The sequence below is a fragment of the Ursus maritimus genome, unplaced genomic scaffold (assembly GCF_017311325.1).
Source record: "Ursus maritimus isolate PB19 unplaced genomic scaffold, ASM1731132v1 scaffold_17, whole genome shotgun sequence".
Taxonomy (NCBI): Eukaryota; Metazoa; Chordata; class Mammalia; order Carnivora; family Ursidae; genus Ursus; species Ursus maritimus.
Window position 1 is genome coordinate 47603344 of NW_024424119.1, and position 12915 is coordinate 47616258.

Genomic DNA, 12915 nt, shown 5'->3' on the forward strand with positions numbered 1-12915 from the left:
TAAGAAATAAAGGAGCTCAAAAAGCACTAATAAACCGTGCTCTGACATGAACTCTTCGATATTGAAAAAAACTCACTGAGGACACTGTTCTGAGCTTCCCCCAAAATAAGTATAAGCCCAGAAAGTTCTAGCTGTTTCCTTTTAGTCCCCCCCAAAATCAGAATTTTTGAGTTATAAACACTGGAGCTGAACACCAAATACACAAAACAAAAATTCCAAAAATTTTTTGAAGCTTTTTCCTTTTCTTTGACAATAGTTTGTTGTCATACTAGACTAAAACCCTTCATAACTAACTGTAATACCGCACCTTACCCCAAGTAGCTGAAGCCTCCGGACTGCTGTGGTACCTTCTACACTTTAAAGGCCTTGTGACAGGGGGAGGTTCTCTTCCAGATACCCCTCAGCTGGTCGGACAGACTCACACAACACAGACAGAAGTGTTATGAGTATAGAAGTGTGATTTGAATATTCCAGAAAAGTTTTGTGAAAACCAACGTCCAGCAAGTTGAGAACATATCACACCAGCTAACAGATCTGCCGCCGAGTCTGCTTGGTGCCAGTCTCCAGGTAGTTCTCTACTGAAAACAGCCAACTTAGAAAGCACCCTACAGGGGCGCCTGGGTGGCACAGCGGTTAAGCATCTGCCTTCGGCTCAGGGCGTGATCCCGGCGTTCTGGGATCGAGCCCCACATCAGGCTCCTCCGCTAGGAGTCTGCTTCTTCCTCTCCCACTCCCCCTGCTTGTGTTCCCTCTCTCACTGGCTGTCTCTATCTCTGTCAAATAAATAAATAAAATCTTTAAAAAAAAAAAAAAGAAAAAGAAAGAAAGCACCCTACAAACCAACGGCTGCTCTTCCCAGACAGTTCTGACCCACAGGACGAATCACCCCTCCTCTGCCTAAATGCCTGTCTCCAGGAGGCACCAGTGCAGACCTCCCTCAATCCACTTACCACCAAAACCTTTGTTCCTCCACCATATCTAAGCTGTGCTCCCACCCGTGCTGCCAGGGAAAGCATCTGTGACCTCCCCCTAGACCCCCTGTGGAAGCTGCTGGCATCTGGGCTTCTGGTGGTGGCTCAGAGACAGATGCGGGGACTGTCATCGTCTCTCAGGAAGATGCTGACGAGAGCAGCTGGCTTTCTAGCTGAGCCAGAGTGTATGGTCCCAGAGCAAATAGGGGAAAAGAGAGGTCATTGCCAGGCTCTGCTGGCTCTCGACTCTACCTCCCTTCTCCAAGCAACTGCAGCACCTGCCCCCTCCCTGTGACCCTTGCCACCTCTGGACCTGGGTTCTTCTCTCTGCTACGCTGGAATCTCAAGGCCTGGTGGGTCTCGACCCCCGTGAAGCTACACAAGAGGGTAACAGTCTGATCCTCAGGCTTGCCCACACAGACCTGTTTAACCCGATTTTAAAAAACCAAACAAACAAAAACAAAACAAAATCTGGGCTATGTCGGGAGTACTAGTCAATCCAAATATCATTGTCAACAATGATTCTTGGCAAAAACACATTACAACCACCCAACGACAAATAAATACTTCCAGATCCACCCTCTTCTCTCTGTTCCCAGTGCCGCTGATGAGTTCATCTTTTGCCTGGATCCTGCCATGGCCTCTCAGCTCTACCTCTATCTCCTGGCCCCGCCCTTCCACCCACCTCCAATGCATCCCTCTGGCGGGCCTTTCGAAAATGCAAGCTGGCCCATGTCGCTCTCCGGCCTAACAGCTTCTCAGTGGCTCCCCACGACCTTCAGACTATAAGGATGCTATCCTTCGGTCCCTGCTTATCACCCGTCCACGGCCCCTATCACACCTGACCCTTTCTGACCATCATGGGCCACTGGCCCTTCACTGAACGAGCAGCCTGCTCTAAACATCCTAGGTCTTTCGCCAACTCTGTTCCCGCATTTTGCAGGGAGGTCAAGCCCGTCCAGCCCTGGAGGCTCAGTTCACATGTTCTCCTGGGTCTCTCACCCTGTCTGCCCCCCACGCAGATTAGGTTAGGTCATGTGGCCTCGTTCCACCCCTCCAGGGCACCCCAGATGTCCTCCGTCTGGCACTGGTTTTGTATTAAACTTCTCTCCCTACATGCCTTTCTCCTTGTCTCTGTACCCTCCCCGGCACAGCCGAGTGCTTGACCGCAAGCTGCCCCGGACCTTCCTGGCAGGGGCCCTCTCCCTCTCTGCCAGAGCATCTCCTCCCCAGGGCAGACTTTCAAGCAGCCCCTGCCACGTGCTGCCACATATCTCAGACCCTGAAAGTCAGCAAAACACTGTTGCTTGTGAGCTGAGAATTGACAGTTTGGGACTTTCCTAAAGCAAAGACATCTAAATCCGATTATTTTTATAGAAAGTCTTAATTCATCATGTTAAGACATAATAACACATCTTGGAGGACCTCGTCATAGAAAAGTGGCTAAAATCTAATGTGCTGACACAAACAAAATAAATCGCTTCCATATGCATCTGCAAAAGTTTTCCGTTTATTCAGCATGTAATGTATTTGGAGTTGCCTGCCTCATCCAGAACTCACTCTAGATACCACACAGTGCATATGCACTGCTAGAATAACGGGACACAGGAGAGACAGAAGCTAAGCCTGGGCCCAAACGAAAGCCAAAGGACAGACCTTTCTGGAATCACGTCATCGCTAAGAACTGCTGTCCTCCACGGGGAGAGGGTGTAGCCACACTGCCTCTCCGCCTAGAGGTTCGAGAGCCTGCTTTGTCATTAGAACTAATTAATTGCTGTTGGTAAAGTGGAAAATTATATGTTCCAGTCACTGGCACATGGAATGTGGGATAGAGCGAAACTGCTTCTTTGGAATGAATATTCTTATATCACCTTTAATGAAACGAGTCCTTCGAGGGTGTTTTTCTCTAATTTGTGTTCCAAGAGGAGAGCCATAGCTATGACTTCTTTCTTACTCTCAGCCAGGAGATGAGGTACAAGCAAAGAGGGGGAAACATAAATGAAGCCTCATTTGAGGAGTCACGTCTTAGGAACTCTGTCCTCATTCAAAGAATTGTTCTCTTCCAAATGACATGCTCCCAGTATCCCAGTAAGTCCTTCAAGTGGCATCCAAAAGTCACCTTTTACGAGCAGCAAGACAGAAAGGAATTACCCCATTACCCCATTAAACTGTGAGCAAGAACCCGGGCTACCAGAATCCTTTTTATTCTCCAACAGAACCCTCCCTCTTCTCTAACTGTGGGCTAATTTTCTAGCTCTGTTCCCCCGGAAACCAATAAAGGTAGAAAGTTAGCTGTGTTCCTAGACAACAAAGCATATGGTTGAAATGATCCCTGATCGGCCAACTGCATAAATAAACCTGGTAGGAAGTCGTAGCTTCAGGTTCTCCTGATGTAATGACTCTCGTAACTCAGCATGACCCTGCTGGGGGCCCTGGAAGCAAGGCTTCGCAGGAGCTACATGAGATAAGGCTCTTGAGGGGCGTCTAAGCCAGACAGACCCACGGCCACCAAGGTAGGGCTTGTCTCCTTACACCTGAGCTTTCCCTTGAGAGATGAGACTAGCCTCTGGCCCCCTCGTAAAGACACCACTGGGGAGAAATGCCGGACACTGACCGGCTGGCAGGCCATGTTTCCTGCCCTATATCCTTTTAAGTGAATCTGAGCCAAGTGAGGCCCATGGTGGTCTGAACGCTTAATTGAACCCCCCTAGCGGACATGGCATAACTCGCCAGTGGGTTTTCTGAGATGTGTTTTCTTAAAGACACGGCATAGAATGCCAAAAAAAAAAAAAGAGTAATTTTTTTTTAAGTAAACTCTACGCCCACCATGAGGCTCAAACTCCTGACCCTGAGATCAAAAGTCACATGCTCTCCCGGGGCGCCTGGGTGGCACAGCGGTTGACTGTCTGCCTTCGGCTCAGGGCGTGATCCCGGCGTTATGGGATCGAGCCCCACATCAGGCTTCTCCGTTATGAGCCTGCTTCTTCCTCTCCCACTAACCCTACTTGTGTTCCCTCTCTCGCTGGCTATCTCTATCTCTGTCAAATAAATAAACAAAATCTTTAAAAAAAAAAAAGTCACATGCTCTCCCAATTGAGCCAACAGGCACCCCAGAGAAAGGGGAAATGGAGTCTCCTTTCTAAAATAAGCATAAATGATTATCACGCTAGGAAAAAACACCTGGTATTCAGGCAACCACACTCTGACTGCAACCATGTAAAAATGATACAAAAATATGGTTAAGGTTTGGGAGGAAATCTAGAAATACTCACATTGTTGTTTTGTTAAATGAGGGATGGGATTCATAATACTTAAATTAATGGGATTCATAAATAATTAAAAATTATTTGCTATTGTATTATAATATGGTTTGTGCATATTATGTTAAGATTTCTGAATACAAGAGAAAGACCCTTTGGCTGCGATCACCACCCCCCTTAACCAAACGTTCCTTCCTCCCTGAGACACCCACTCACCTTAACCGCCCTCCTCACTGAGCCATTACAAATAATGAATCCACAGCAGAAGAGGGTGGCGGAGATCACAAATAAAATGGAAAGGCATACGGGGAGGCTGGGAACGGAGTGAGGGGCTGTCTTAAAGTGTTGGCTCTGACACCTTCTTGCCACTAGTCCCCTTTTACAGGAAAGCCTCACTGGGATAAGGTTCCAAGGTAAAAGGTAGGCACTGTCTCAGCCTATCGTTCCCAACACGGTGACTGGCGTGTTTGGTCCTAAAAATGGTACCTCCAATGATGATACTTAAAGAAAACAGAAGCTGCTAACCCCATTTTTGTGGCATATTCCTAGAATTTTAATACTTCTGTTTCTTGCAAATAATTTATGTGAAGTGGTCTATTTCTGTTTTTCATTTTGAGAACATAGTCTCCTCGTTACGGCTTCACATTATAACTCAGAAGGTGAGGGTCACGTTCTCCCACTGGTGAAGTTAGTCCAGGAAAGCCTGTCTTTTTATTTTCGAACCTCCAGTCTTTAACCCGTTGGTGGGTCAAATCCAGATGACCTCTGCCTTAGCTTCCCTCCCAAGGTCAGGGTGCCGCAGTGGTATGGGCGGCAGGTCCCAAGTAAGAGTCTGGCTAACCGAATGTAATGAATGAATGAATGAATGAATGAATGAATGAATGAATGAATGAATAAATAAATACCAATTATATTTTTTTAAAAAAAGAGTCCTTGAGTCTGAGCTCAAAATGCTGCCGTGTTTTTGTAGAAGAGGGTGCCCTGACACCCAGCCTAGAAACATTTTTCAATGCCAACAATAGCAGATACCTGGAAACTTGTTCACTTGGCCGGAGAATATGTCATTGTCGTGAAATGAAACTCCATGCCAGTAGATGTCACAAGGCAAGCGTCGGCCAAATGGGAACTAGAAGACAGAGGGAAAAAAACTGTGACTATTAACAAGACCTAGGCGAGCAGCTACCACTCTGGGCGTCTATTACGTACACATGGCCCACGACTTGGTGCATATCACGTGATGTAATCCTCATAATAAGCACGTGAGGTAGATGATATCCTTTCCCATTTTATAGGTGAAGAAACCATTTCAGGCAGGTTAAGGAATTTGCTCAAGGTCACAATCAGTGAGGGGTGGAGTTCTGACTCTGGCAGTCACTCCACTCATGGCTTCGCACATTACTTTACATGTTTTGGTTTGTTGTTGTTGTCGGTGTTGTTTTAGTTTATTTAAGTAATTTCTACACCCAATGTGGGGTGTAGAATGTGGCGCTCAAACTCATGACCCTGAGATCAAGAGCTGCATACTCTTCTGATTAAGCCAGCCAGGCACCCCTAGATCATTCTTTTTTTATTATTATTATTAGCATATAATGTATTATTTGTTTCGGCAGTACAGGTCTGTGATTCATCAGTCTTACACAATACGCAGTTCTCATCATAACACACACTCTCCCCAATGTCCATCACCCAGCCACCACATCTGTCGCACCCCCTTCCACTCCAGCAACCCTCAGTTCATTTCCTGAGATTAAGAGTCTCTTATGGTTTGTCTCCCTCTCTGCTTTCGTCGTTTCATTTTTTCCTCTCTTCCTCTATGATCCTCTGTCTTGTTTCTCAAATTCCACATATCAGTGAGAACATATGATAATTGTCTTTCTCTGAGTGACTTATTTCACTTAGCATAATACCCTCTAGTTCCATCCATGTCATTACAAATGGCAAGATTTCATTTTTTGATGGCTGCATAATATTCCATTGTATATATATATACACCACATCTTCTTTATCCATTCATCTGTTGATGGACACCTGGGCTCTTTCCATAGTTTGCCTATTGTGGGCATTGCTGCTGGGGTGCAGGTGTCCCTTCAGATTACTACATTTGTATCTTTGGGGTAAATACCCAGTAGTGCAATTGCTGAGTCGTAGCTGGTAGCTCTATTTTCAACTTTTTGAGGAACCTCCATGCTGTTTTCCAGAGTGGCTGCACCAGCTTGCATTCCCACCAACAGTGTAAGAGGGTTCCCCTTTCTCCGCATCCTTGCCAACATCTGTCGTTTCCTGACTTGTTAATTTTAGCCCTTCTGACAGGTGTGAGGTGGTATCTCATTGTGGTTTTGATTTGTATTTCCCTGATGCCGAGTGATGTTGAGCACTTTTTCATGTGTCTGTTGGCCATTTGGATGTCTTCTTTGCAGAAATGTCTGTTCATGTCTTCTGTCCACGTCTTGATTGGATTATTTGTTCCTTGGGTGTTGAGTTTGATAAGTTCTTTATGGATTTTGGATACTAGCCCTTTATCTGATTTGTCATTTGCAAATATCTTCTCCCATTCTGTTGGTTGTCTTTTGGTTTTGTTGACTGTTTCCTTTGCTGTGCAAAAGCTTTTTATCTTGATGAAGTGCCAATAGTTCATTTTTGCCCTTGCTTCCCTTGCCTTTGGTGATGTGTCCAGGAAGAAGTTGCTGCAGCTGAGGTCAAAGAGGTTGCTGCCTGTGTTCTCCTCAAGGATTTTGAAAGATTCCTGTCTAGGAATCCATCTTAGGTCTTTCATCCATTTTGAATCTATTTTTGTGTCTGGTGTAAGGAAACGGTCCAGTTTCATTCTTCTGCATGTGGCTGTCCAATTTTCCCAACACCATCTGTTGAAGAGACTGTCTTTTTTCCATTGGTTATTCTTTCCTGCTTTGTCGAAGATTAGTTGACCGTAGAGTTGAGGGTCCATTTCTGGGCTCTCTATTCTGTTCCGTTGGTCTGTGTGTCTGTTTTCATGCCAGCACCATACTGTCTTGATGATTATAGCTTTGTAATAGAGCTTGAAGTCTGGAATTGTGATGCCACCAGCTTTGGTTTTCTTTTTCAACATTCCTCTGGCTATTTGAGGTCTTTTCTGGCTCCATACAAATTTCAGGATTATTTATTCCATTTCTGTGAAAAAAGTTGATGGTGTTGCCCTTTCATTTTAATCCTCCTAACTACCTTAGAAAGAATTATTCCCATTTTACTGGGGAGAAAATTGGGGATGAAAAAGGTACCTAATATGCCCAAAGTAACACAGGAGAGGAATCGGGAGAGGAATCGGGATTTGAATCCAGGTCTATCTGAATCCCAAACCATACTTCTCTTTCTCTGAAAATTGTAACTCTCAAGTCAGTCCCCCGAAAAATAAGCTCACGCTTTCTCACTCATGCTCTCTCATTCTCTCTTCTTTGCTCCCCCAAACACACATGGTCCGTGAAGGGAGGATGCATCCCCCAGTGCCTCCTGGCATTCGATAAAGACTTTTTGGATGAATAAATGACCAAACTGGGAAGGGTTGTCTGACTCAAGTTGAGATAACCAGATTCTCTCTTCCAGGAATTTGGAAATCTGAGATGCCAGGCAGCCTCTGCCGCCCTTGACCTGGAAGTGATAGAAAGCTAGAGCCAAGCAGATGTGCTCAGCTGTGAGCACAGAGAAGCCAAGGCAGTCCAGCTGCTGAGAGAGAAGGAAGGAGCCGGTGCAGAGAGGAAAGTGAAGGTGAGACCATGTGGCCCTGGTGACAGACTGAGTGACCTTAGTTCCTAGGGCCTCTAGATCCTAGGTCCAGACCCTCCTGAGCCTGGCTGTCCCTCCTATCCTTGGATCCTGTTAGACAGCCTTATATCCTTAGAATATATTTCCTCTTTGCACACACTACAGGGTTTCCTTGTTAGCAGCCAGAAAATCCCTTGGTGAGACAGAAAGTCCTGCTCTTTCCACTACATCCTGCTGCCTCTCAAAGTTATCAGCAAGTTCTACATTTACAGAATTCATTTTTTAAATCTATAACTCAGAGGACCCTTGTTAAAGGAAAAAAGTGAGGACATGTCAGTTTATATTTAGAACTTGCTTGTTAGAAGTCCAGATGAAGAGAGATGCCAACACATTGAATGCAATCACTTGACTTTCCCATCCTAAGACTACAGCTAATCAGGATTTTTGTCTGCTCCAAGTTGAGAGAGCTTAAGTTCCAATGGAAGAGCATAGCATCACTAATGAAATGGTGGTGACTCGATGCTTTCCAACTATTCCAAATTAAAATGAAGGCAAGCAGACTCAAGCCCTTTAAATCATTCACATTATTTCAAAGCTGTGCCAAAGTAAGGCATATGTTATACACTCTATTAGCATGAACAACTTTCATTTATAATTTATAGCATTTCACTTGTTTTCTTTGCATCCAATGGACTGAAGTTATTAATTCAGTAGTCATAAATACAAAGAGATACAACATATGTTATTTTCTTCCAGCTGCTAAGTGCTAACAGTGGGAAGGGAAAAATAACTTAACCAGAGAAGTTTCTCTAAAAAGCAGACTATCCAAGCAAAGTTTACTAAGATCCAAGTGGCCGTGCTGCCTGCAATGTGGGACCAACACCTGCTCCATGTCAGCAGACAACCAATGACTCCTTATCACCTTTACGGTTACCCTTCAGTCCTTGCCAACCTCATGAGTCCAAAATCAACACTTCATTCAGCAGTGCCTTTAGCTCATTCAGTTTTGAGAAACTGTGGGGGTTTTTTAATCCATTCATTCAAAAATTGCTATGTGCCAGACACTGTGCTAGGTGCTGAGAACACAGAGAAACACAATTTTAAATAGGTCCCAGGACTTCAAAATCCCACCTCTTTTTAAGATCTTTTTAAAAACTGCTTAAACAGCTAACATCATACTCAATAGTGAAAGACTGAAAGCTCTTCCTCTAAGATCAGGAATGAGATAAGGATGCCCACTTTCACCACTTTTATTCAACATAGTATTGTAAGTTCTAGCCATAGCAAAAGGCAAGAAAATGAAATGAAGCATCCACATTGGAAAAGAAGAAGTAAAATTATCTGTTTGCAGATGGCAAGATCTTATATGTAGAATACCATAAAGATTACACACACATATACACACAGTTAGAAATAATAAATGAATTCAGAAAAATTATAGGATACAAAATGAATACACAAAAATCAGTTTTTCTATATACTAACCATGAATGATCCAAAAAGGAAATTAAGAAAACAATTACATTTATAATAACATCAAAAAGAATAAAATACTTAGGAATTAACTTAACCAAGGAGGCAAAAGACTGTACACCAAAAACTATAAAACGTTGCTGAAAGAAATTAAAGAAGACATAGATAAGTAGAAAGACATCCCATGTTCATGGATTAGAAGACTTTATATTGTTAAGATGTCAATACTACACAAAGCAATATACAGATTCAATGAAATCCCTACCAAAATCCAAATGACTTTTTTTTCCTTACAGAAATATAAAAAATCTATCATAAATTCATGTGGAATCTCAAGGGACTCCAAATAATCAAAACAATCTTGAGAAGGAAGAATAGTGTTGGAGGTATCATGCTTCCTGATGCCAAAACTTACAACAAAGCTAAGATATCGAAAAAGTACATAAAACAACAATGAGATACATGGATTAGGAGTGAGGGGAGGGATGAACAGGGGAAACACAGAGGATTTTTAGGGTAGTGATACTATTCTATATATACCATAACAGTGGATACATATCATTATTCATTTGTTCAATCCCACAGAGTGTACACTACCAAGAGTAAGCTTTAATATAAATCATGGACTTCGGGTGATAATGATGTGTCAATATATGTTCATCGATTGCAACAAATGTACCATTCTGGCATGCGATTTTGATAGCTGGGGAGGCTACGCATATGTAGGGTCAGTGAGCATATGTGAAATCTCTGTTCCTTCTGCTCAATTTTGTAGTGAACCAAAACCAGCTCTAAGTTAAAAATAATAATAATAATAATAAATTAATAAAAACCAGTATGGTACTGGCATAAATACAAACAGACTAAGGGGATAGGATACAGAACCCAGAATTAAATCCTGACATATATGCTCAAATTATTTTTGACAAGGATGATAACACTATTTGATGGGGAAAGGACATTCTGTTCAACAATTGCCGCTGGGAAAACTGGATGTCTACACGTAAAAAGAATGAAGTTGGACCCTTACCTTCCACCATATACAAATGTTAACTCAAAATGGGTCAAAGAACTAATCATAATGGCTAAAACTATAAAGCTCATAGGAGAAAATATAGGGAATAAGCTTTATGACATTTAATTTGGCAATGATTTCTTGGCTATGATACCAAAGCACAGGTGACAAAAGAAAAAATTAATAAACTGAACTTCATTGAAATTAAAACTTTTTTGCATCAAAGGACACTTGTCAACAGAATGAAAGGGCAGCCCATGAAATAGGAGAAAATATTTGAAAATCATGTATCTGATAAGGGAGTAATATTCAGAATATATTTTAAAACTTTAACAACCAAAGAACAACAAAAACAATTTAAAAATGGGCAAAGAAAGGACTTGAATAGACATTTCTCCAAAGAAGAAATACAGATGGCTAATAAGCACATGAAAAGATGCTCAACATGACTAATCATTAGGAAAATGCAAATCAAAACCACCATGAGATACAACTTCACACTCATTAGGATGGCTAGCATAAAAAATAATAAAAAGGAAATAAGTGTTGATGAGGATGTAGAGAAATTGGAACCCTTAGGCACTGGGAATGTAAAAAGCTGCTGTGGAAAATAAAATTGTCACATGATCCAGCAATCCTACTTGAGTATTTCCCCAAAAGAACTGAAATTGGAGACTCGAACAGATATTGATATATAAATGTGCAGCATTATTCACAATAGCCAAAGGTGGAAACAGTCCAAGTGTCCATCAACTGTCCATCAACAGACAAACAAAATGTGGTATATCCATACACTAAAATTACTGAGCCTGGCACAACGTAGATGAAACCCTGAAGACATTACGCCAAGTGAAATAAATCAGACAAAGACTATTGTGTGGTTCCACTTCTGTGAGGTAGCTCGAGTAGTCAAATTCATACAGACAGGAGGAAGTAGAACAGTGGTTTCCAGGGCTGGGAGGAGGGGAAAATGGGGTGTTCTTTGTTTAATGGGTACAGAACTTCAGTTTGGGGAGACGAAAAATGTCCTGGAGATGGATGATGCTGATAGTTGCACAACAAGGTGAATGTATTTAATGCTACTGAACTGTACACTTAAAAACAGTTAAGATGATAAATTCTGTTATGTATATTTCACCACAATAAAACAACAATAAAAAACTGTCTGCTTTTGCCCCCTGAGGGTAAGGGGCCATTCGTGGCTCTACTCTGAGCTCTCTGTAGCCTGGAATGCTACGTGGCTTTTCATGGGGCAGCTGAAAATTGACAATGTTTCTCAGGCTCCCCCACTGCCCATTTTTCTAAGGTCAGCACCATCTTCCCAGTTATTTAGATTCTAAATTTGGGAGTCGTCTTCCTTTTCTCTTCTTCAAACTCTTTTGGAAAAAGGACTGGATGTGGGGTCAGAAGACCTGAGAGTTCTAGACTTGTGTCTGTCACTAACTATAAGACCTTAAGCAACCAAAACCTTTATGTCCTCCATCGACTAAGATGAGAAAACATGTCAATGTGCCATAGAACCAAACAAGAGACTAGAAATGAAAATGATTTGTACATTCCACACAAGAATACAAATCTGAATTGATCATTGATTTATTTACTCATTAAGCATTAAGAACCTATCACGTGGCACAAGGACACATGGGAACATGCCTGCTTTCATGGAGCACACAGTCCATGGGGAGAAAGAGTTGACTCGAACAGTCACTCCAATGTACCACTGCAAACCATGGTAAGGGCTGTGAAATAAGGTCGAGAGCAATGAGAGCACAGGAAGACCCCATCACACCTGGGAAGTCAGAGAAGGCTACCCCGAGTAGGGTGACCATGTATTCATTAGCCCAGCGTGCTTCCATTCACACCTGCTGTCTTGGTGTTAACATTACTGGAGCTTTTTTTTCACTCTCAAATGTATCCCAGTTTGAGCAGCAAATTGAGTGGTCACCCTACTCCTGAGAAAAGGCTATCTGAGCTGAGATTGGAAAGAAGAACAGGCAGATGAGGAAGGAAGAGTATCCCAGGCAGAAAACAAATATGTAAAAGCCCAAAGGTCACACTGACCATGGCCCACTGGAAAGCCTAAAGGCAGTCAAGGTGGCTGGGGCTTAGAGGACAAGTGGAAAATAGTGTGAGATGAGGCTGAAGACCTAGACAGAGGCAGATCGTGTAGGGCTGCACCCCCCCACCCCCAGCTGGATAGCAGAAACCGTAGGCCATGTGGAGAGCAGACTAAGATGGACCAGACAGACAGACAGAGAGCATGAGCCATAAAAGGCCAGCAGGAGGAAGTGTTTCAAGACAAAGAGAATGGTGAACACTGTGGACATGACTGACAGGTCAAGTAGGATGGAAACTAACAACTGCCCACTGGATATGATGACACGGAGAGCTTCAGGACCATGTCAGCCCATAGGGATCATCTTCCTGGTCCCTTCAGCACTAACTATGCTTATCATTGTCT

At 43.0% G+C, this 12915-nt stretch overlaps 1 protein-coding gene across 1 annotated transcript in view; it reads right to left on the minus strand.

Annotated features, from left to right (window-relative positions):
* TTLL11 (tubulin tyrosine ligase like 11) overlaps positions 1–12915 on the minus strand; it is a 222707-nt gene that overhangs the window by 170455 nt on the left and 39337 nt on the right. The window contains exon 2 of the mRNA XM_040631834.1: positions 5261–5357. Within this exon, the coding sequence (XP_040487768.1) occupies positions 5261–5357 (97 nt within the window). The remainder of the gene's footprint in view (positions 1–5260; positions 5358–12915) is intronic.